This window comes from Lolium perenne, chromosome 6 (assembly GCF_019359855.2).
Source record: "Lolium perenne isolate Kyuss_39 chromosome 6, Kyuss_2.0, whole genome shotgun sequence".
NCBI lineage: Eukaryota > Viridiplantae > Streptophyta > Magnoliopsida > Poales > Poaceae > Lolium > Lolium perenne.
The window spans coordinates 246696170-246720478 of record NC_067249.2 but is presented as its reverse complement, the minus strand read 5'-3'; the positions used below and the strand labels follow the sequence as shown (position 1 = coordinate 246720478).

Sequence of the window (24309 nt, the reverse complement as noted above, 5' to 3'; positions counted from 1 at the left end):
TGGGCGTTGATTTCGTCCAATTCCGAGAATATTTCGTTACTAGGATTTCTGAAACCAAAAACAGCAATGAAACAGAAGCGGCACTTCGGCATCTTGTTAATAGGTTAGTTCCAGAAAATGCACGAATATGACATAAAGTGTGCATAAAACATGTAGATAACATCAATAATGTGGCATGGAACATAAGAAATTATCGATACGTCGGAGGCGTATCAGGGACAACGAATCGTGGCACTGGCGGCGGGGAAGGGCGGGGGCGGGGAACCCTAGCCCTAGCTAGCCATGGGAAAGGGACACGCGGGGGCGAGAGGTCCGGAACTCGGGGTGGGGCGTCTGGTCTCGGGGGCATGGGTGTGTTCACGCGGTGGCAGTTATTCTGTTATTCGTCCGAAGCACGGGGGCATTTTCGTAAAGTGCATTTCAGGAAGCTCGGGAAGCAGGGAAAAGCACCCCGGCCCTGCTTTCTCTTGGAGGCGCTCGCGCAGTTCATTTAGCGACGCTGCTTCTCGCCAGCGCTTTTCAATTCTCTGCTGTTTGTTTCAGCTGCATCTTAGAGCATCTCCAGTCGCGTCCCCCAAAGCGTCCCCCAAAGGAATTTGGGGGACGCCGGCCAAAAAAACGTCCCAGTCGCATGCCCCAAAGGCCACTTCGCTCCGGACGCGCCCCAAATATTGTCCGGCATCCCTAGCCCATCCCCTGTGTACACTTGCTTCCCGAGCTTCCTGAAATGCACTTTACGAAAATGCCCCCGTGCTTCGGACGAATAACAGAATAACTGCCACCGCGTGAACACACCCATGCCCCCGAGACCAGACGCCCCACCCCGAGTTCCGGACCTCTCGCCCCCGCGTGTCCCTTTCCCATGGCTAGCTAGGGCTAGGGTTCCCCGCCCCCGCCCTTCCCCGCCGCCAGTGCCACGATTCGTTGTCCCTGATACGCCTCCGACGTATCGATAATTTCTTATGTTCCATGCCACATTATTGATGTTATCTACATGTTTTATGCACACTTTATGTCATATTCGTGCATTTTCTGGAACTAACCTATTAACAAGATGCCGAAGTGCCAGTTGCTGTTTTCTGCTGTTTCTGGTGACGCCGGACACGACTTGTACACTTGCTTTTTGTTTGGAGGTCGCGTTTAGGGGACGTGGCTAGAAAAGGAACCTCCTCCAAACGAAAAATTGGTCCGGACGTCCCCCAAACGACCAATCCGACGCTTTTGCCGGACGTTGTTTGGGGGATGCGACTGGAGATGCTCTTATAGACCTCAAAACCAGAAATGGAAGTTTAAACAAACACAGCCTAAGTACTCCAGGGCAAGTTTCGTATTTTTGAGACATGCTTAACAGTTTGGTTTAAGGATAAAAATTATATCTAGTTACCGTTCGGATGCATGCACAGTAACAACCAATTTCACTTCAGGCCTACTTAATTAGTTGCTCGTCAAGTCATTTCTCATGTCCAGTGGGCTGAATTTCATGCTTTTGGTAGGCCAAGATAAAATGGTATACTTACAATTGCATGCTTTTAGAGCGGTGTACTCTCTCCGTCCACAATTAAGTGTACACGCGGGTTTTTTAAGATAAATTATGAAGTGGAGTAAAAAATACGTTGAAAACATGCATCTCTCCTCTTTAATTCTTTGACCTCCAATAAGCTAAGTGCATGTAGAAAACAAGAAAAATATTTGGTTAATATTATTGGGTTTGATTTCCGTGCAATGCGAGTGATGCAATTAAAGTGCATTGGGAAGATAGGAGTACACTCTTTTGTGGATAAAATTTAGGCTAGATGTCCACTTATTTGAGGATGGAGGGAGTAAAAGTTAGGCACGGTAGACACGCTTCATTCGGACCTCACGCTAGTGAGCCAAAAGCTGTCACGAGGTTGCACGGGTGGGGAATAGTGGGAGACGGTGCGAAGCATCAAGAACGTGCGCCATAAATCCTCTCGCCCGTTCTCCCCTCTCACAAGCCCTTTCGCACCGTCCCTCTCCTCTCCTCTCGGTGTTGGTGGTTGCACTCCCGCCAGTAGATTGAAGGCTGACGCTGCAATGACAAAAGATCATGCAATCGAAGCCTTCCACCGGCAAGTGTTAATCGACACATACGCCCAGCTTACAAACTTTGTCAGCATGGTACCACCACATAGGATCGTCTGGCACAAGACCTATCTAGGAAAATACTACTACATTCTGTAGTGGTGGCCTTGGGGCCATGGTGTGTGGATGCATGCATAGTGGTGATGGAGATCAGTGGCGGAGCTAGGCCCGATATCCTGGGGTGGCAAATGGTCTTTGGGGACAAAAATACATAGTCGTGGGCGGGAGCAAGTGCGCTTGTTGTAAGGATCATGGACTGGGGGGTGATGACATGATGGTGATGATGTACATTTTTTTTGTACCTAGCTTCCGACGGCCTGTATATTTTGATGAGGTCGTATATACTAACCTCTCATGTAATGGTGACTTTACGGTACTAGGATGGCATCCATTTTTGTTGAGGTGGTAGGTTGACACCATTGTTGCAGTGGTATAATAAACTTGTGATCCACTTTTAGTAATTCATGATCTGGTGCGAAGTTGTGATGCTTTCTTACGATTTCATTGATGCTTGCTATGATCTATATTACTTGGTCTTCTTGTGTCATGTTAGTTGCATGTGGTATTTAAAGGGAGGCATTCTTAAATCTACAATTTATGGAGAATCTGCTAAGATCAGGAAACTAGTTTACAATATGATGGTTTGGAGGAGGCGAAAGAGTAGGTCCTACTCATGGTGATCGTCACGATCTTGTTCTTCTGATTACTCTATGTTCGGATCTCATATGCAATGTCATAATAAACTCACCATATAAACCATGATAACAATATGTAATCTCATATGTGCAACCAAACAACAATTACATCTATCAGTACAGCCAAAAAGGAAAGATGTGTACAATCTATCACGAAGAGAGGAGAGTTGCCCACCAGATAAAAAAAAAATAACTTCACAGGTCACCAAAAGAAATGAAAAACTTGGCTCAGAGCTCGTTTTAGACACGCTAGGCCGTAGAGCTTGCCTCATGCGAGCTAAAAATCGGCCCAAAACTGCAGATGCAACCGTGTGTTTGTTTGGAGAGACGCTGGTGCACTCTGACTAACCTTTCCGGAGAACGAAATGATTACGCTACGTAGTTAATTAATTAAGTGACTGAACTGTTCTTTTACACTGGTCCAAGACCGTGATAGTTTGACAGAGACATCATGTTTAGCCCGTAGTGTGGGGATGATGAGATCATCAGAGTAAAGTAATAATGTTATAATCAAGAAGCTGCCGAGCTCTGGGCTCGAGCAGAGCAGAGCAAAGGCACGCGCGCGCTGGCAGAAGCTGCCGCTGCGGTCTAATTTTTCGCGCGGTTGCAGAGGCGTCCCTGCCATTGCAGCTGCAGTTTTTCTTTGTGCGCTTATTTCGAGGCCGGCCGGCCGCATGCATGTAGGAGGAGTATGGGTCAGCACGAATCTCGAGGCTCTTTGAGTTTCGCTGCCAACTTTCTCCTCGACGAGCTCGTGTACTGAATTGGATGGATGGACCCACACCGAGTCCACGATGGAAACATCAATTGACCAGCTTCAGTTACGAATCCATTAATCACTGAATCATCAACCACTCAGCATTACAGTCTAAGATACTCTTTCGGCGAAATACTACTCAGTATCAGTACTTCCTCTGTCTATGAATATAACGAAATTTGTAGGTCGGCAAGCGCAAGCTTAAAATAAGCGTCACCCCTATGTGCGAAATTAGGGATGCAAGCGGCAGCATTTGCGGAGTGGTTTCCAATCCGCGCGTAATTTAACAAAAGGAGAAACCGACGCATGCAATGCAATCTATTTTTTTTTTACGGGTAGCAATGCAATATATATTACTAGTACAAATTTGTGCTATTGAAACTACATAAATTTTACACACCAACACATTTCTTTATCTTTTTCACACAGGGTACAAAATGTCATTTTTTCGCGCTACATTTTAAAATATTTTTTTGGATAGCAGGAGCATATGCTCACAAGTTCGAAAGTGCATTTCTAATATAATATAATTATGTAACACAAAAATTATACCATAAAAAATAAAATCTAAAATTTCTAGTGATATACCTTTTGTAATATATACCTCATATTTTGTTAGTCAAATTACGTGTAGGACTAAATAAACCAATATAGAGGGAGTACTTCATTTGTTGGAATTCTAATGAGGGGTCCAAGTGTATTATAAAACTCATGTATTTTATTCCTTTCTGGGTTCTCTTTGGTTTGCAGGGACCTACTAACGGGGAAATACAGATTGGCTCTCGAGTGCCACACCCCTATTCTAGGAAAAATAAAATAATATATTCAGAAAAGTTCAAAAAAATTCAAGCTTTTTTAGGAATCAAAGATGATCAGGTATTATACTTGAAACAAAATATTTTCCAAGGAAATCACTTTTAGGGCTCGTTTGGCTATTCAGGTCAAACTTCCCCGGGTAAATATTCCCAGCCGGGAATAGGCAGAAACAAGAGCAAACTCCTGGGATTATTTTCCCGGTCTCCGGACTAGGGGCAAAATCTCCCCGGGAAAAGGCCGGAATCCCGCCGGGTTCCCTCTAACCAAACGAGCCCTTATTGTATCCTGGGTAAACAAAAAAACTCGAAACACCCCATGACCAGGTACTATTCACTTTATATTCATCATAATTTTATCTTTTTTTTGCCCTGGAGACCATGGGAATCATTTCGTTTCCAATCATTTTTTTACGAGTACAAACTTGATCATCCTTGGTTTCCAGGAAGATTCAATTTTTTAACCTTTTGAAATTACTATAAATTTTGTTTGTCCATGGGGGTGCGTTGCACCCGAGAGCCAAAAGTCTGCTCCCCCTACTAATGTATTAATGAGAATAATAAGCATGTTTAAAATGCAGCACACTAAATTTCTTGAACGAACTAACGACATATGAAATTATCAAGAGGAATCTTTGGATGGTGCAATAGTAAGAAATAAAACGCATGGTCTTTAGAAAACTGGAAAGAGGGAGTAGAGAGAGCTAGAATGTTAGTGCATAGACTCCTTATTGATAGAAAAAGGCTTGAGACTATGTTGAGATTTAATCTAATCATAAGAATATATTCCCAATAATTTGGTTACTATCATATTGGTAGGGGAAAAAAATCAAAAGTACTCTAACCCTCAAACTATCTCGAACTATGATACTATTATACTCTCCACGTGTCAAGAATAAGGTGTCCGCTTCACAATGTGTAGGCTGTTCATACTTCATAGTGGGAAATAATTTACACCGTTAACATGCATATGTTACTACCTTATGTTACCTTTATAGAGGGTAGTAAGTTATATGTGATTTTATGCATTGTGTTATTTATTATATAGTATACTCATCTTGTATTGATGTGTATGATATTATGGTAACATAGCTAGTTATCACCTCACTTTTTTTTTAATTTTTTTATTGTTATTGTATGTCAACAAAACGTCTTGGGTTGTGATGTTACTATCTATCTATGTTACTCCTATTATGAGTAATCTTAAAGAGGCCTTGTTTGGTTGTTTGCCATTCTCTAAAAAAAATCTTTTTGACATGATCTAAAAAAAATCCTTGTTAGCCTTTAAATGCAAAAATGACCATTGAAAAATGAATTGTGGAAAATTTCCAAAAAATTCCTTCGGAAACAGGAGAAATCAAGACTCATTTGTATGAGCTGTTCTCTGTGCGAGCAGTAGTCAATAGCACTACAGAATTCAATTTCAATTCGTTTCACTCTTAAGCGAACTCCAAATCCGTTGGATGCACGCCAAGTGGACTCCGAGACGGGAAAGAGGGTACACGTAAAGCATCCATCCACACCACACGGAATATTTCTGTTCCGGGACACGCACGCAGCGCAACCGAACTTCCCTTCAACCGCCCGGAACAAGAACTAATTTTTTCCTCGCAACTTTCGCCTCCAATCAAAGAATCGACGGATTCCGGCGAGTGGAACGAGCAGGCGTCGAAGAATCCTCTCCGCCGGCGATGGCGAGCGGCTCGTCCCCGCCCCAGATTCTCTGCGCCTCCTTCAACCAGGACAACAGGTAGAATCTGCTTTCCTGCTCGATTTGCGGGCGGTTTCCCCGGTCGGATTCGCCGAGCTGGAGCTCTGACTCGGGGTGCCCCATGAAATTTCAGCATGTTCTCTGTCGGGACGAAGGACGGGTTCCAGATTTTCGATGCCCGGACCGGGAGGCTGCGCTACGAGAGCGGTGAGCCTTGCTCGAAGACTTACCTTCTTTCCCCTTCTCTAGCGCCGTTGGTTGTTCACTGCAATTATCCGATGGTGTAAGTGGAACTAGTAATTTGCACATCGTGCTCGTGTTGCTCGTAGAATGTAAGAGCGGCGAACTAAACCAGTAGGAGTTAAGCTGAAGAATTAAGTTTTCTATGTGCTAGATTCGCAACACAAAAAAAAAGTTCTCTCTGTGTTAGCTGCCTAAAGCAAGTCAGGTTATCATAATTGGCATATGGTAGAACTAGATTAGCAATGCAAGTTCTTGCCATAAGCTCACTTTCCAGTGATTCCATCATGGAGGGAGTTGCTCCGTGATGTTATCATACCAAGCGAAGGCACTAAGCTGTATTGCCTCTTCTGTGTTTGCAGATATTGGGGGATTAAACGTCGTGGAGATGCGTTATGGTACAAGCATTATCGCTATAGTCGGAACTGGGGAAAAGGTAGCTAACACGCTATTTTCATTGCTTTTAGTTTAATTTGTTGTGCTTGTGTGGTTGACCTTTGACGTATCGAATTTAAATGGATGAATTAGCTGGTTAATTGTCGGTTCTAAATTTCTTTTGCAGCCGTCACTGTCTCCTCGTCGCCTTTGTCTGTTCAATACCGTAAAAGATGCCGCAAAGAAGGATCTGAACTTCAGGAGTACAATTTTAGCTGTTCGATTTAGCATGACCAGGTACAGCACCAAAATCCTTTCTGTCTAAAAGAGGCTCGTGGTTGAATGAGGTAGTATTACTTATTAAATCTATATCTTAGTTTGACTGGCCGCATTTAGGACTGTAGTACACTAGTGATGACTATGACCTTTATACATCCTGCAATCTTAGAAAGCAGTCTTAGGGGTCCCTTCTAATTAACAGTGCTCTTAGAGATCATGACACCAAAGACAGACGATTCTATCTATTAGTTTCTGTGATGGCATTGTTTTTCACTTGCTCAATTGTTATGTTGTGCCATGTTTTGGACAAGGGATATTGCGCATATTTTTCTCAGCGATTTTTTTTAAAAGGTTGTCACATTATGTACAGGCTTATTGTTGTTTTGCAGGACAAGACCTTTATTTATGATCTAAGCAGCAGTCAAATCTTGGAGGAAATTGACACAGTACATAATCCTAAAGGTAAGCATCCTACCTAAATATTTTTGAATTGCAACTGATAGTAGTATTCCAAAATTATATAGCTGAAGCTGGGAGGCAAATATTTAAGCATGTTTTAACTACTTTTCTTGTCACATTTAAAAAAAAACAAATTTTGTGCTTGACATATTTGCTGCTAATATGTTCACTTCAAATAACAGGTATTTGTGCATTTGCTCCTAATTCAGAATGGTGTTATTTGGCCATTCCAGCAAGCACATCCAAAGGATCTGCTTTAGTATATAAAGCATCAAAACCTGAATTAATATGTCAGGTAATTCTCAGACGGTTTAGATCCTTCTGCATCGTTTCTACAGATTTACAGTTCTGCAAGTCATCTATCTTTCTTGACATGTAGCACTGTAGAAGCAGCCTACTCATTTGATGATTATTTAGGATCCTTTCTGCCTTTTCGGGTCACAAAAAAGATAAGCAATGTTCATGCAACTATAGCGGCATGGACAAGAGGATAAAATTCATTATTCTCAATTATATTTTCTGGAACATATATCATAATAGGAATAACTTTCAAGACCAGACTTCTTTTCCTACAGTTCTCAGTCAACTTTGTAGGCTTAATCTCAACCCTGGTAATCTGAAGATAACTAGATCTTGTTTTTGTTTCTGTTATGCCTTTTCACTGATCCTTTTTGTAATTGATCAACAGATAGATGCTCATCAGTCTCCACTAGCTACAATGGCATTTTCTTCTAATGGCATGTACCTGGCAACGGCTTCTGAGAAGGGTACTATGGTCAGAGTACATATCGTGGCACAAGCAACCAAGGTGAACATTAGGGGGTTTCCCTCTAAATCCATGATAAGTCCCATGTCATCTGCCTAATCTCCTTTTTACATTCTTACTTCAACAGTCGCATAGTTTTCGGCGGGGAGCATACCCATCAGCCATTTACTCACTTTCATTTGGACCATCTATCGATCTGCCTGATGTCCTTCTTGCCACAAGTTCATCAGGCTCTTTGCATATGTTTTTTCTTGATGCTGCCAGAAATGGAAGGTTATATTTCCTGCTCAGCTGTTGGTAATTCGTGAACCATTTGTGTGGACATATTTTTTATGTGTTTTACTTTTCAGGAACCAAACCAACAAATTACTCGGCTCAATAATTCCTGGATCGAAAGCAATAACCGATGCTTTGGATCCAGCTAATCATCATGTTATTCACAGTGTTTCCCCCGCAGAAACTAGGAGGTACATTTAAGATCTCACTTTCTCTAACCCTTCCTTATTTGTGCTACTAACATAATCCTCGGAACTGCAGCTGTCTGGCAGTACACAGTGTAGAATATTCTCAAAATTCTTCCAAATTTCCTGCTGTGAGGTAAGAACAGAAATCACATATATTTCAGCCAAGTTGCATCTTGCCACTAGCCATTCTGATTGTATTCATAAGCACTTGGAAGTTTTGCAGGACTGTAGTTTATATGGTAACTCACGATGGATACTTCCGGGAGTACACAATCAGCACCACCAAGTCAAACGAATCTTCGTGGGTTCTGGAGCGTGAATTCAGCCTACCAGATAGCACTTTGAAACAGAAGGAACACCACAAGGACTAACTTTGTAGGTTCTGCCAACCCGCTCCTTCCACTGACTGATGTACATATGATGCACAAGATGAGTGTGTCCATAGAGAGTTTAGCATCCAACTTGACGCAGTATAGCTTAGGTACCCACTGGCCACCGGGTGTGAGGGACAGAGGGAGTCGCTTGATAGCTTCATGTTGTGGATGTAAATTGCTGCTAGCAATTATTGTGTCATGAAATTATTAACACGTGAGGGTTTGTCTTCCATCTTGATTTTGTTTGATTGGCTTGGATCAGATTCATGAGAACAGTGAGGTCCCAACATCACACCAAATTCCATGCATCAGTTGGTGCAACAGGGGTTTAAGTTCCTGTTTGGAACACAAAGATTTCACATGAATTTGCAGAAAATCTATTCAATTCCCATAACTCCCACATCAAAAACAACCTTATGTTTTACTCTACAATTCAGTGGATTTGACATGTTTCCCTGTATTTGTTGTCCTTGCGAAAATTCGAGAAATCACCCAAGAAAATTTGAACCTGCCATAATGTCCCTCCAACAAAAATCAGCACCATACGTCCATACCATTTTATTTTTAGGGGACTACAGGAAGCACAAATCTCACCTGAAGCACCATACCATTCATCAGTGAGGATGTACACATTTGGTATCTAACACTAACAGATACGAGTAGTTAGCTTCCTCTTTTAGATACAAGTAATAACTGCAGCACTACTGCCTTGTTGCATGCTTGCAACCAACTCTATCATCTGCATCTTGTTTTCCTCTCTCCTACACTGAAGTCCACAACAAACCTGTTCCTTCTGTTAATGTGGTGACCCTCCATGCGCAGCTCGAGTTCAATCAGCAACATCCCCAACAATAATCACTGATCAGATCTGTCAAGCAGAAGCATCTGGGTGTTAACACACTGACTTTGCACCCATACAAGATCAAATGAAGGAAAATGTTGGTACCTGGGCTGCCTTTGCTTTGAGCCTCTGCACCTCGTCCTGTGAACACAATAACCTGCAGCACTCCGAACTTTCAGGACTGAGTTATTTTGTCCCTGTTTTTGGTTTAGAAAAATCAGATAAGAGATACTTACCGCCACTGTAGCTCCAGGACCTCATTGAGCAGTTCCTTCTCCTTTTCTTGTGCTGCTTCCAGCTGAAAAGGTAGTGACTGAGTTATACACTTCTTGACATTTACCATCATGTTAAAGAATGTCGGTGACTGCAAACCTTTGAGTACCTCAAGGACAGAATTTGGACAAAGATTCAAGGATGGAAGGAGAAAATGCTGTCAAAGGCTGGGAAGGATATTCTTATTAAAGCTTGTGCGGAAGCAATTCTGACATTTGCAATGTCTTGTTTCCACTTGACAAAGAGGCCGTGTGATCAGATAAACACCATGATTTGTAGGTATTGGTGGGCACAACAAGAAAACGAAAATAAGATGCATTGGTTGAGTTGGGAGACATTGTCAAAACCAAAAGAGGAAGGTGGACTGGAGTTCCGTGATCTCTATGGTTTTAACCTGCCGATGCTCGCGAGGCAAGCATGGAGGATGTTGATCAACCCGGGATCATTGTGTGCATGGGTTCTCAAGGCACGACACTTCCCACTCCTCTATCTTAGAGGCTGAGGCTGGCCCGGGAATATCATATACCTGGAGAAGTATTTTGCGTGGAGTTTCGTTGTTGGAGGAAGGGCTAGCTTGGCGCATTGGAGATGGCCAGAGTGTAAACATGTGGGCTGATGCATGGTTGGCTAGGGAGGGGTCCAGGGTGCCGATAACACCAAGACATCAATCTATCCTCGTAAAGGTTAGTGAGTTAATCAATCCACATACAGCCGACTGGGATGAGATGCTAGCGAGGGAAAAAATTTGGGAGGCAGATGCTTCTGTAATTCTCTCGCTTCCACTTCGTGGGGATTTTGAAGATTGGCCAGCTTGGCATTTTGATGAAAAGGGACAATTCTCAGTGAAGTCAGCATATAGAGTGTATGTGAACCTGGGTGAGAAAGAGCAGAATACCTCAAACAGAAATGCGGGGAATGCTGTGCAATGGAAGAAGGTATGTAAAGTCCCGTGTCAACCAAAGGTAAAACAGTTTATATGGAGGGTGGCTCATAATAGCCTCCCTTTGAGGGTAAACATAAAACGCAGGGGTATTATAGACTGTGATACCGTGTGTCTGTTGCAAATGGATGGACGAAGACAGGGCACATATGTTCCTGAAGTGGAAGGAAGTGAAGAAGCTATGGCAGCTGGCTGGACTCGATGAGTTGCGTGAGCATATGAGCTCATATTGGGAGCGTAGATGCATTAATTCAGGAGATTCTTGCCTTGAGCGAAGAGAAGAAGATTTTAGTTTGTTGCATGCTCTGGCAGTGGTGGACAAGGAGGGATAAACTGAATGCAGAGGGGAAACTGATTGATGTCAGGGATGCTTTTGGTCAGGCCAGATACTGGGCTTCAGAGTCAGTGTTGCACTGCCAGAAGGAGAAGGATAAGGCACTATCAGCCCGGATTTCCTGGAGCCCGCCGGAGAATGATATTCTGAAGATCAACTGTGATGGCTCGTTCACAAAAGAATCAGCGACAGGAGGCTGGGGGTTCGATATTCGGGACAGTGAGGGTTCAGTCAGGGGATCAGGTGCAGGGCACCTTGCGCATGTCACTAGCGCAGCCCAAGCGGAAGCGATCGCTTGCACTGAAGCTTTACATGCAGCAGTGTCATGGGGTATGGGAAGAGTGCAAGTGGAATCTGATGCACGGAATATGGTCATGGCACTAGAAGGTAATCAGTATGATTTGGCACCTGAAGGGATTTACTATCAGGACATTCGTGTGTTCAGTCGTCTTAATTTCGTCTCAGTTGTTTTTTCATTTTGCCCCAGAGGTTGTAATAAGGTAGCACATGCTGTTGCAGCAAAAGGTGCTAGTAGTGTGGAGGCCCGGTCTCTCTGGCTGGAGTCGCTCCCAAACTTGGTTTGTGTCCCAGTGACCAGTGATTCTGCTGAGTTTATTGAGTAATGGAATCGTGTGTTCCAGTTCAAAAACAAAATGTCAGTGGCTGAATAAAATATGCGAGTGCTTTGTTTTCACGTTCACCATATTGGTGGTTCATAATTTAAATAACTTGGTGGAATCTGTGAAGTTTTAAGAAGAAACTATTAATTTTGACTTCCCAAAATAATTCCATGACACTGACTTTTAACTGTGATAGGTTGGGTTTCCTAAAATATCACTGGTTGATTCATATCTCAGCATTACAAAGGAGACACGTTGAAACATATAACACGATTTAATTTTCTAATTGGCAGAAGCTAAATGGTGTCAAGAATTCATCAGTGTTTTCACATATAGCTCGTCCCTTCGCAGATATTACTTCAAGATTCATACTTGAGTTCCTGTCATTTTAACTAGAACGTGAGCTTACCATGGATCTGTCTACCGATAATGTAGATGATGGAGATGCTGAGCGACTTAACGTGCAAACAGGTGAAGCGAAATCGGAACCATATATCTGCTTCATCGCATGAAGTATCTGTTCCTGCAAGGGAGAGTGAGACTAGCATCAAAAGAGCAGGCTTTTCGTTCATGGAGTTAGTGATACCCTTCTTTCTTTTGTGAGTGCCTGTGGGTGCGGGATTTACCCTCTGAAGCATATTTGTCTGCAGAACGTTGTATAATTGGATGTAGAATGAGCCACCAACAATGCTTGAGGCAGCGTCAGCTGAAGATGGTATGCTTAATGCAGGAAGGTGAGAAATTGCCTGTATACCCATGCAATGGCATGTCCAGTAAGAAATATGGAGGCGCGAAAGGGAAAAAAAGCGGTGTGTCTATGTGGGTGGGTATTTCACAATTAACATTTATTTCTTCAGTGTACCCCTTATGCACGATAAATGATCAACCAATAAGAGAAGCAGTACATGGTAAATTCTCCTTCCATCTTGCTTTAGAATATTAATTCATTAGCTAATATCCATTTGTTTGAATTTGTAAAGCACTCCGCAAAGGGAGAATGTTGTGTTTCACAACTGCATTTGGCTAGTTCATGTAAATGCAAACAAAGGCAACTGAGTTCAAACTTCAAACCATTACCTGGGCTTGTTTACCAAATGGGCAGGTCAGCTCAAACCTATCAATATGAGTACCAAGTAATCCTACCACCATTGCACATATTGAGCTAATATAATACAGTCATTGACTGAGCCTTGAGGCAGGTTTTAATGTCAAGTCTCACTTATATGCGTTTGAACCCAATATTCTTCAGTCAACATATTATTATTTTTATTACTCTCTCCGTTCGAAATTAGCTGACGCAGCTTTTTTCCAAAATGAGTGAACTTACACACTGAACATGCATATCTAGACCAAATCTGACCAAAACTGTGTCAACTAATCTGGAACGGAGGGAATAAGTTATATTGATACTTCGACATGGCTTAGGTCCCAACACGAAACCTGCCCCATATACCAAATATGTTCTACTCCCTCCGTCCCATGAAACATGTCTTAACTTTGTCCAAATTTGGGTGTATCTAGACACTATTTAGACAAAGTTGAGACATGTTTCATGGGACGGAGGGGTAGTAAGGTTGTGAATCAAGAAACGATAATTTTTCAGCAAGTGCATGAACATGCAAAATATACAAGACTCCAGCCCACAATACATGCATTGTATCAGTTGTTCAAGCAAATCAGAAAATGCCCATGAAATATGGTATGGGACGAAGACTAAAAACCTGCATGCTGTGAGACTTTTGTAGTCCAGGTGGGTGAGCCTGAAATTACTAAATCATGTCATCCTTGAGTTAACCAAATATGCACCAAGTATTAATGGCTGACAATTACCTTGTCCAGCTCGACGTGCCCAGGTGTAACTTTAAAACGACCTCTTTGCTGTATAAGTGGAGGCTTCGATCTATCATCATGTTCATCAACATTTGGTACTGCATTAAAGCAAGGAGCAGAGGCCAAGTTTTCAGAGGCCAAGTTTTCATACTCATGAGAACTCATTCTAATGAGCACACACAAAGTTAGCCTATGTTTAACAGAACATGGAGAATATACAAACTGCAGGGATAAAACATGTACATTACCTGATGATTTAAGTGCCTTCGGAATAGCTTCAGGAGATGGCTCATCTGCTACTTGCAAGGCCCCTCCGTTACCCTTGTCACGATTATGAATGTTGATTTGCGGCTTAGAGCTGAAAGAAATGCATATATAGTTGTAGACTGTATAAGTGTATAAACAAATAACACAGAGAGATACAGGTATAGTACAATTGTAATACTATGGACAGCTTCCAGAAGAGCACCATTAGGCCTGGTTTGGAACATGTTTTGCAAACAAGGCCTAACTGTAGATGTAAAAAAAGTGGAATGGCATTAGTGAATAGGACAGAGATGCTGGTGGTATGGTCAAACTGTTAGCTTGCCCTTTTTGGTAAAGCTTATACAGATATAAAAAAAGTACTGCTATACAGCTATCACATGATCAAGAAAGTTATTCTCCAGACACTAGTGCTGGAAAATAAACATTAAACTGGAAAGCCAAGCAAAATAACCCTTTTAAAACTATGTCACCATCAGTGGCACTGTTATCTAACTGAACCTCTATATACATTGACTTCAAGTTGCAATACTATCTCGGAAGACAGGCACATGTAAACAAAATCTTCAGAAACCAAAATGCACACCGATATTATCAAAAGTTTGTGATTCTATACAGGAAAATAAGTTTATTTCAGTGCCAGGCAAATGCAACGTGATAAGAGAACTTTTTATCCGCACTTGCGTGGCCTGTATCTTCGTAATGAGACTAGAATGGTTTTTCTCATCAAGTTTGGGCCTGCAAGATACTGGCATTTTCGGCCTACTGAATCTATGAACTACAGTCATGATCAAATGGAGCAAATTCAAGAACACTGTTCAAACCACTGGCAAGAAAAACATGCTTGTTGTCTCCTTGAAAGTAAAGTTGATTCTTCAAGTTTAGATTTCATTCTTTCAACTAAAAAGAACAAACCTCTCTTTGGAAGAAAGAAATCCATCAGATGAGCAAGAACTGAAAGAAAACTTTCTTTCATGAAACGAACTTGTTGGAATAGCATCAGAATCTTTCTCTTGCAAGTCCAAATCACAGTTTTCCATAGAGTTGCGTTTCCTGACATGGCCATTCACCAGCACCCCGTTTGGAACTCCACGCATAGATGCATTCCTGGCAGTCGAAGGAAATGAAACCAATTTTCTAAGGCATGTAGTGCAACAGAGAGATATAATACTACATAGTTTGGCATTGTTGTCATTGGAATTTGTTTAACATAAAATAAAATATTTTCATCTACAAGCAACAGTATAATTTTGAAGAAGTTTCAAACAAATCAAATCTATTACCTTGATAGACAAACGGACTGCTCAGGTGATGAAACAGCTGACTTATCATTGGCCATGACATCATTTTCCTACCAACTTTGCTTGGTGTTAGAGCAAGTAATATGCTAGATTAGAACACGTAACTTTGCACAGGAGCTAAAACTTACGATGTCAGTATCATACTTTATTGAGAAGCCTCCTGAAAACAGAGGCCCGTCTTGTGTTCGCTCCTGCAAGTTAGTGTCTGAGTCATAGAAAGACGATATATCTGTATCTTTAGATGATATTGCGTCCTCGCAGTCTGAAACCTATCAAGATAAATATACTTAGTTACTCATGTGAAGAAAATGATTAAAAAATAAATTAAAATGCTAAATGCCTACTAGTGAGGCTTGAGATTTCAGGTCATCGATGTCAAAGTTCCAACTGCTGATACCCCTTTTGTATTCATCCTAGCAATATAAGAAATAAAATGGAATGGATGAATAATGATATAAACTTGCAGTATATTATATCATCTTGAATCTCGCTGACAAAAGGGTAAAACAGAAATGAAACAAAATCTAAAGTTTAAAACATTGCTAAGAATATGATAGGTTGCCATTTTTTAGAGTTTTACTGCGTTACCAAAGAGTTCAAGTTCAAACCAATGATGAGATAGTATGGAATTGCCCTCTTTCCCAAAAGGAAAGGGTAATTAAATTTGTGAAGCCAATAATAGGGTAAGAAGCATGCTTCTGTGTCTACTGAAAAGTACAAACACATTAATTTTAGACGTGGAACAAACCAGTTTTCACAAATAATAAATATATAATTCACGATTAAACGCATATCAGCTTCTGCAAAAAACATGCATGTGACACTAGAATCAGGAGCATAGTAGAAAGTGTCCGGTTGGGCTTATCTACAGCTTTCCACAGTGATAAGCCAGCAGCCCAACCAAACACCCTGCTACTTTTTTTACTTTCTGACAGCACAATGGCTTATTTGCAGTTGAAGGCAAATTAGCTTGTGAGGTGCTTTCAGCTGTTGCCTTCTTCCAATCAAAATGACACGTGTTTGGGTGCATTTTCGAGAGAAAAACAAGATGCTCTTCCATCTTAAGCAAATCCCCTGCCCAAACTACACATGCCATTTAGCCAAAATTACAGTATTGCCTTGTTGCCCAACGAACCCATTTCTTACCTCCACTTTTCTCCCGTGAAGCAAGATGGGGCAGCTCTAGGGTTTAATGCAGGCATGCAGCCACTGTACCTCATGCTGGGCCACCAGAAAAATGGTGCCGCTAGCCCGCTACCCCTCTCCAACTTCCCAAATCTGGTCATCCCTACCTGTTCCAATTGTTGCACGGCGTTTATGCATATTCCCACATCTAGATATCGAACTCTGTCATCTAGGACCATATATGAGTGGCTCCTGTGTGCACTTTTGTCATGAGGCCATGACTTGTTCTGCCCGGATTAAGCAAAAACTTATAAGCTTCACATTTGTCTTTCTAAGCAACAAAAGTTTTGAAACTAGTTCATATTTATTAATTTATATGCTTTGCACACTATGTTTTGAGAATCCCTAATTTCCTCGTGTTATGGCGGAACATAAGAAATTAACCATTGGATAAAGAAGCCAACATGGAATGCATATTTTGTTAGGCAATCATGCTTACCGATGACGTTAGCAACATTATTAATGTGGCTACACCTATACAAGACATGCAAAAAGGGGACAATGAAAGACTAAATACTTGTTTGATTTCACTCCAAGAATTGGACCATTTTCAGGAATGATCTATCCGAAATTTAGAATTGGCACCTGCGAGATTTCTTCCTTTTTACCATCAGGAATTTTCTTTTGAGCAAGTAAATGCTCGTCCTTTTCCTGTGAGTAGTTACAATCCCAAATTAAACTCATGAACAAGATGAGGTGACCAAGTAGCCATGCACCATTTAAACCTGTATACCTTCAAAGCTTGGTATCTGGCACCAAGGCCAGGCAATCCTTCCAAAAGCTTTCGAGCAATGTAATCACTGGAACGAGCTTGCTTGAAAAAGGATTGCTTTAGCAATTTTGTTGCAGTCGGTCTTTTTGAAGGCTCTTTTACTAAACACATAGCAACCATTTGCTTAAAGTGCTGTTATAAGAAACCAGTATGCATGCATAAGTCCTTGTATACAGAATACTGAGGCAACAGATCATCTCAAATATATTTACCCTTGAGAATTTCTTATCTCTTTCATAATCAAGACCGGGGGGAGCATTTTGAAGTGTCATAAGCAAGACCTAGTAAATGAAGTACAGTCTTAGAAGCATTCACGTTACTCACTACCACATATCTTAAGAAAGGGTGTTTCTTCAAAGATATTGTATGGTGTCTGCTTGAGTATACCTTCATGGGAGGGTACTTTGAGAAAGGAGCGTGACCATGAGCAAGTTCAAGTGCAGTAATTCCAAAGGACCATATGTCTGCCCTGCAATATATTCCATATATTGTTCAGAGCAGTTCCAGTTAACAAGAAACTGTTAAGAAAAGATACCCTGCTAGTTAAAGTGATCCAGTACAAAAAGTAGCCTACTTGAAATCGTATCCATGTAGTTGCTCCATTACCTCAGGTGCCATCCTAATAATCATTAAATAGTCCATATATGAGCTGTGTCAGGAAAAACTTTTGTAGCAGAAACAAAATCATTTTTTTAGAATCACACTACCAGCAAGGAGTTCCCACAAAAGTATTTCTGGCCCGCTGCCTGTCACCAGACTCAAAAAGGCAAGCAGAAACCCCAAAATCTCCAAGCTTAACTCCACCACGAGAATCGACTAGGATATTTCCTGCCTGTGGTCAAAAGGAAGAAAAAAAAAAATGAACAGTAACATAACTTGTTTGGAAAGGGTAAATCAGAATAATATTTATGAATTCGCTAGCAATATCAATGTAGCGCTCAGCAGAAGGGAACATCAGATACTTCTGATACATATGAACACAGTTAGGTCTAAAATGTGCATTTAATTACCTTGACATCGCGATGTATATGCCCATGATGATGAAGATATTCCAAACCTTTCAGAACTTCACGAAGCACCGTCGCAATGACAGCTTCCTCGAAACCATTCGGCTGGACTGATTTCATTATGTGCAGGCAAGATCCTCCGGCCATGTACGGCATGACTACCCACAACGTTTGGTTATTTGCGAATGAGCAGAGCGCCTTAACGACGTTAGGATGGTCTATAAGGATCATCGTTTGAGCTTCACGCATGATATTGTTCTGCGTAAGAAAAACAGCATCAGTCATTTTGTTAGAAACAAAACGTGAGATGAAGAGGGGCAAAAAGTTGAATAGGGTCCGTGGAACTGCGGCAGAAAATGCTAGAACTAAATAGGAACAAACGAGCCTGCTGGATCCTTATGTACGGCATAACTACCCACAACGTTTGGTTATTTGCAAACGAGCAAAGCGCCTTAACGACGTTAGGATGGTCTACAAGGATCATCGTCTGAACCTCACGCATGATATTGTTCTGCATAGGAAAAAACGGGGTTGGACATTTTAGAAACAAAACGTGAGATGGAGAGGGGCAAAAACTAGGGTCTCGTGAAACTGCGGTGGAAAATGCTAGAACTAAATAGAAACAAACGAGCCTGTACGTAGGAACCCGTCTACATGACATATTTTGCACCTTCAAACTTGACCAGCGCGCGTCATCCCAAGCGGTTCAGATTCATATAGAGTCAACATAAACCCAATTCCAGCTATAAAATTGGTATGAATCCAAGCGTACCATTCCCCTAAGCATATGATCGAAATCTGAATTTCAGGCTTTCCGCGCTACAATGCATCACCCAACGAACGAAACAGGAATTGCCAATCGGGGCGCGCGGCGAAACGAACTAACGGATTCAGGCGAGGAAAACGGGCGGCATTAATAATGCATTATTTACCAGGTCGCTGTTGGTGCGCTCGAAGTCGAGCACCTTGACGGCGACGATCTGGCCGAGCGGCCTGCATAGCGCGCGGTAGACGATGGCGCTGACGCCCTGCCCGATCTCCTCGTACAGCTCGTAGTCCTCCGCGAGGATGGGGTACTTGCGCCGCTCCCCTCCGCCGCCGCCGCACCCGCCCACCGCCTTCTCCCCTGACCCGACCATGGCCGCCCGTCACGAACAAGACAGCCCTCCACCGCGGATCCGGCGCGCGCGTCGATCGAGCCGAGGTTGGCGGAATGGGCGCAAGGGAGATGGTTGAGGAAACCCTAGGATCGCCGTGAGAAGTGGGTGGTGGAATTGGGAGGGGATTTGGCAGTGGTGGAGGTGGGAGAGGGAGGGAGGACGTGCGAAGGGTCGCGCGTTGCGGAGGAGGAGGGAATTGGGGTTGGGGTTGGGGGTGCCGAAGCGGGAGGCGGACGTTTGTATGGATGAAATTCTCACCTGGACCTTGTACTATTTTGTAATTTTTGCAGTTCCAGTGATTCAAAGAATCAAAGGGTACATCCTAAGATTTTTGTTTTTTGTTTTTTTGGAAAAGGCTTCCAAACCCCTCCCGTGTCACCTTGCTCCGGAGGGGAACGAACCCCAGGAAAAAAAGCAATCCTGATCTCCTCTCCTCGGCCCTTGCAAGGCGTGGAGGTGAGGAGGAGCTCTGCGAGGTCGGTAACGGGTTGTGCTGATGTGGTGGAGCGATAGCACGACCTGGATGCTACAAAACCAAGGCGAGCGAAAAAAAATTGAAGATGAGGAAGACATGCCATAGTGTTTTTGTTTTCCTTCATTACGCATTTGACGCAATTGTGAGTTTAGTCATGGTTGTAATCGCAACGATAGATTTCTTTCGTGCTTTGACGTAGTGTTGTAGTTGATTTTGTAGCCAAACCGAACATGTTCGACGGAATGTATGAGCGGCGAGATGCAAGTTTTAGGGAGTTAAGTTTAGGGTTCGCTTAGAAACCGTACTCCTCTAAAGGACAGGGAGACGTTTACTCCTCAAATTAAGTGATCGGTTAGAGATGCTCTACCCAATGATGTGTTGTTGCCCACAAGATAATTTTTGCCATAGATATTAATATTAGTGTCTACAGTCTGTACCGGCTTTTGAAAATGTGATGCTCAACTCCTGCGATATGGTGTCTTCTTCTAAACTTATATGGTCTAATACCCACTATTCTCTTGTTTCGATTAGGAGCCCTCCCATGCTATCACCGATTTTGACAGTAAGTTTTCGTCTTGGAAGTTCATGGAATCCAATGTACCCTGCTGCGTTGCTCCAAAAGGATAACAGCAATTACGCTTATGCTATTTATATCGCCCTTATTGCCGCGTTGTCATGGATAAGAAGTGTTCCTATTAAACATGATTTTGTGTATGTTTGCAGCACGTGCTTCATATTTTTAAGCAACATGGTATTCCTTGGTTATAATCTCAAATGTTGTTGATTTTCAAAGAAAAAAAGATTTCAGATTTTCCTCAAGTGGGCAATTTTGGTCACACCGACAAAGAGAAACTATATAGTATCAATCAAATTAAGAATCATATTCTTATAGGATTCTATATATAATTCTGTAAATTCCTACCAGTACTCTATTGTAGAAACTGATGGGCTCTGACAACGCTCGCATCATGATCTAGTTGCTAGTATTATACTGCCTCCTTGCTCGGTCAGCACCTAGGCATATTTGGGGGCGGTGGCATGACCTTTGCGTCCCTTCTCTTGCCATTCTTCACAATGAAGACAGTCTCCATACCCCATACCATGTGGCGCTCAAAATGGCAATGCATGAACCATACACCTAAACAACAACACAAAGCCAACAAGCGAACAAGGGAATGAGCTGCATATATATATATATGAATAAATCCTATCACATGTGTAAAAAGCCTTGTGGGCAGAATCATCAAAGGGAAGGATTATGCACACTCACCAGGGTTTGCCGCACGGAACCGGATTGCCGCCCATCCATTCTTAGCTACAGAGACTGTGTTCTGGTACGGTGGATCGACCAAATTATACTTGGCAGGGTCATGGTGTCTGTCGAAGTTACCAATCCCTCTTCCCACGACGTAGAAACTAAATCCGTGTAGGTGCATCGGGTGGCTGTCGCCACCGAGGATGGTCGTGCCCTGGAACACCACCTCCACTACGGTCCCGTATGCCAGGAACTTCACCCTCGTGCCGCGTGCGGTCAGCGCGATCTCTGGTGGGAGGTTATCGGCCGTGAAGTTGAACGACAACGGCGGGTTGTCCGGGAAGTCCGTCTTGGCCACGTCGCCGACGACAGATCGGTAGTAGGCCCCGAGGATGTCCCTGTGCGGCGCCTCGAAGCTGATGTTGTTGAGGCTCGACGCAAAGCGGTTGCCATGGGGGCCCTTGCATGGAGCCTCGTTGGGCGCGCACGAGATCTCGTTGACAGCGACGGTGACGAGCATGTGCTCGTCGACTCTCCGGGGCACGTCGGCTGGGTGTTCCTTGCTAGCCAGGGACCTGAGTTGAGCTGTGTAGGCCGCCGCCGCGGAGCTATCGTTGATGGAGGGAAGGGTGGGAAAGTCCGCACGGTTGGCCGAAGATGCGTTTATGTACTCCAAGATGGCGGTGGCAGTGCTGTTGTCGAGCACGGCGGCTGGGTTGGTGGCCAGTGGCCTCACCGCCACGTAGTACCGGGCGTTGGAGTGGCCACGGCGACGGGCCTTGAGCAACACGGTCATTGTTTGGCCGGACTCGATGAAAATGTAGTCGGTGGTGAACGGCTTGGTGTAGGAACCGTCGGAAGACACCACGGTGAGGCGATGCCCGGCAATGGCGAAGAAGAACCCATTGGTGAGTGCTGCATTGATGATGCGCAACATGTAGGTCTCGCCGTGCTTGACTGGCAGCCTAAAGGTGCTGTCACTGGAGCACGGGAGGAGGTCACCGGGCTGACCATTGATGGTGTTGGCGTCTGAAGGCTGGAAGTCGCTGCCGGTCGCGAGGGCGTCGGCCATCACTTTCCCAACATCATCGTTCCACCATTCCCCTGCGTGCAGTTAATGGAGATAGAAAATCTAGCTAAGCATCACAGAAAACTATACGTAGCCAATTGTAAAACCAGACGAGGTGCGTACCGAGTATGATGGGTATTTCTCTGTGTGGTTTCGTGAACGGGTAGGCTGCACCATGACTGGGACGGATGATGATGGCGCCGTGCACGGTGGCACGGTCCATGGCGGTGTGCGCATGCCACCACAGGGTGCCTTCCTCCTCGGAGAAGATGATTCGGTAGGTAAAATTGTTGCCGGGCTGGATTGGACACTGTGTTATGTACTCTGGCCCATCCCACCACGGGCTTCGTGGCTGGTTCACACCATGCCTGCACCATGGTTAATTAGTTGTGTGACATGTGCGGCATCAAGCTAAAGTTCATTTTTTTAACGAGGACTATTTCGGGATTAGAAGAAGTTGTACCAATGGAGGGTGATGTTTGTATGGCCTTGGTTGTAGACGTTGACAACGACGACATCGCCTCTCCTCGCATAGATGGCCGGCCCAGGGAACTGGCCGTTAACTGTAAGAATGGTCTTTTCACGGCAGAGCCTCGTGATGTTACTCTCCTTTATCTGCAGACAAGTTCATTCATCATTAAGTAAAATTGAACAAGGAAAATAAAATCTCTCGAGTCTCCAGCTGATGAAAAATAAAATCCATAAAGAGACTTACAAAGAAATTGTAGCTACGGTGAGTCAGTCCGTTGCCTTCCTGCAAAATTGCAATGTTTGCAGTTAGGTCATGCGTGCCAAAATAATCGAACAGCTACAAGCCTACAACATGTCTCCTTACATGAGTACACAAGCAGAGGATCTATGGAGACAAGGAGCTTGAAACAAAATTTTGCAAAGAATAGGATTAGAGTTGGTAGCTAGGGCTGAAAGAGCTCACCGAGAGATTGTTGTGGCGGCGGGAACCGGAACTGGATCCTTGAGCCGCCTCAACAAACGATAAAACAACAACCAGGCCGAGAAACCAAATCGCCATGATCCTCAACTTGAAATCTATGGCCAATTTTGGAGAAGCAAGAAGCCGGTGACGACTGTCCGATCGGGGTTCTTTCATCGACATGGCAGTTTTTAAAGGCTTCCGGCCCGTATGAGAACGCGAGCACGAATGGCTGTCAAAGCGACGGCAGCTTTCCATACGAGAGCCAAAATGGCTGTCAGTGACAGCTCAAGGAATGGATCGTGCATTGATGGAAAAAGATCAAACAAGATCTGTATTTCATTTTTGGAAGTTCCCATTTTATAGCATGGAATTAATAAGGGTATATAGTAGACGCGCAAGGAATTAATTGCGTGGGATCAATCAGCTGATTTGGTATACTATTAACGCCAAATCAGGTCGATCTCACCATATTTTGCGAAATTCCTCCAATCTAGTAATAATAATCAACAATACAAACAATGCGAGCTGAAGGCACGCCGCCATCCGCGCCCCTCCGTGGCCCCATCACCGAAACTAGGCAAAACTTATCATAGTATAATTCATTGTAGTAGATAAATATAAAATTGTCGTAACTGTTAGAGATAACAAGTTGTAAACGTGTAGAACACGTATAGGCTTAGGCGTGGTTATAGAAACCGATACATATACGCTTGATCATTGTAACCTGCTATATATACATGACATGCGAGACTCGGAACTCATCCGAGTAGTTCTCTACCTGATCGTAGTATCTCGATTTACATGGTATCAGGCCGCCTCTTCCGGCGATAATCCAAACAATCGAAGTCGATCGCAAGCTCTACCGCCGCCGCCCGCCCTCGCCGGCCATGGTGTCTTCCGCTCCGATCCCGCCGATCTCCCTCGGCCAACCACCCCGCACACAGCTGACGCGGGAAAACTACCCCATCTAGCGATCTCAGGTCTTGCCTGCCATCCGTGGCGCCCAGCAACTCG

At 43.4% G+C, this 24309-nt stretch overlaps 3 protein-coding genes across 5 annotated transcripts; 1 reads left to right on the top strand and 2 right to left on the bottom strand.

Annotated features, from left to right (window-relative positions):
- Positions 1-5891: 5891 nt before the first annotated feature.
- On the top strand, positions 5892-9265 carry LOC127305598 (autophagy-related protein 18b). Of its 2 annotated transcripts, none has more exons than XM_051336095.2 (11): positions 5892-6117; positions 6212-6285; positions 6681-6754; positions 6881-6990; positions 7343-7434; positions 7614-7726; positions 8120-8239; positions 8325-8470; positions 8548-8664; positions 8735-8794; positions 8877-9028. In XM_051336095.2, exons 1-11 carry the CDS (start codon positions 6059-6061, stop codon positions 8890-8892), a joined length of 981 nt encoding a protein of 326 aa, XP_051192055.1. In that variant the 5' UTR covers positions 5892-6058; the 3' UTR covers positions 8893-9028. The 2 variants fall into 2 exon arrangements, with proteins under 2 accessions (XP_051192055.1, XP_051192054.1); XM_051336094.2 differs by having other exon boundaries at positions 5894-6117; positions 8885-9265.
- Positions 9266-9558: 293 nt separating this feature from the next.
- Positions 9559-19840, bottom strand: LOC127305596 (serine/threonine-protein kinase BLUS1). 2 transcript variants are annotated; one of them, XM_051336092.2, is made up of 20 exons: positions 19335-19839; positions 18406-18660; positions 18103-18227; positions 17970-18014; positions 17783-17864; positions 17608-17676; positions 17357-17527; positions 17209-17274; positions 15783-15851; positions 15567-15707; positions 15421-15488; positions 15053-15244; positions 14122-14231; positions 13874-13971; positions 13765-13803; positions 12670-12789; positions 12453-12566; positions 10113-10174; positions 9982-10033; positions 9559-9903 (listed from the first exon to the last, which is right to left on the bottom strand). In XM_051336092.2, exons 1-20 carry the CDS (start codon positions 19539-19541, stop codon positions 9898-9900), a joined length of 2091 nt encoding a protein of 696 aa, XP_051192052.1. In that variant the 5' UTR covers positions 19542-19839; the 3' UTR covers positions 9559-9897. The 2 variants fall into 2 exon arrangements, with proteins under 2 accessions (XP_051192052.1, XP_051192053.1); XM_051336093.2 differs by lacking the exon at positions 13765-13803 and having other exon boundaries at positions 19335-19840.
- Positions 19841-21038: 1198 nt separating this feature from the next.
- On the bottom strand, positions 21039-23475 carry LOC127309898 (putative laccase-9). The gene is made up of 6 exons (XM_051340608.2): positions 23296-23475; positions 23077-23115; positions 22825-22976; positions 22485-22729; positions 21308-22396; positions 21039-21175 (listed from the first exon to the last, which is right to left on the bottom strand). The coding sequence occupies exons 1-6, from the start codon at positions 23473-23475 to the stop codon at positions 21045-21047; spliced, it is 1836 nt and encodes a 611-aa protein (XP_051196568.1). The 3' UTR covers positions 21039-21044.
- Positions 23476-24309: the final 834 nt, after the last annotated feature.

Bases quoted from the DNA above. Each gene is read 5' to 3' on its own strand.
- LOC127305598 (XM_051336094.2), top strand. From the start codon at position 6,059: ATGGCGAGCGGCTCGTCCCCGCCCCAGATTCTCTGCGCCTCCTTCAAC. The intron at 6,991-7,342 runs GTACAGCACCAA...CATTATGTACAG, and splicing joins GTTCGATTTAGCATGACCAG to GCTTATTGTTGTTTTGCAGG. The intron at 8,795-8,884 runs GTAAGAACAGAA...GAAGTTTTGCAG, and splicing joins TCCAAATTTCCTGCTGTGAG to GACTGTAGTTTATATGGTAA.
- LOC127305596 (XM_051336092.2), bottom strand. From the start codon at position 19,541: ATGGTCGGGTCAGGGGAGAAGGCGGTGGGCGGGTGCGGCGGCGGCGGA. The intron at 18,661-19,334 runs GTAAATAATGCA...TTTCTTACGCAG, and splicing joins AGCGCACCAACAGCGACCTG to AACAATATCATGCGTGAAGC. The intron at 15,245-15,420 runs GTAATAGATTTG...TTCGACTGCCAG, and splicing joins CAGTCCGTTTGTCTATCAAG to GAATGCATCTATGCGTGGAG.
- LOC127309898 (XM_051340608.2), bottom strand. From the start codon at position 23,475: ATGTCGATGAAAGAACCCCGATCGGACAGTCGTCACCGGCTTCTTGCT. The intron at 22,730-22,824 runs GTACAACTTCTT...ACCATGGTGCAG, and splicing joins ACAAACATCACCCTCCATTG to GCATGGTGTGAACCAGCCAC. The intron at 21,176-21,307 runs GTGAGTGTGCAT...GTTGTTGTTTAG, and splicing joins GTTCCGTGCGGCAAACCCTG to GTGTATGGTTCATGCATTGC.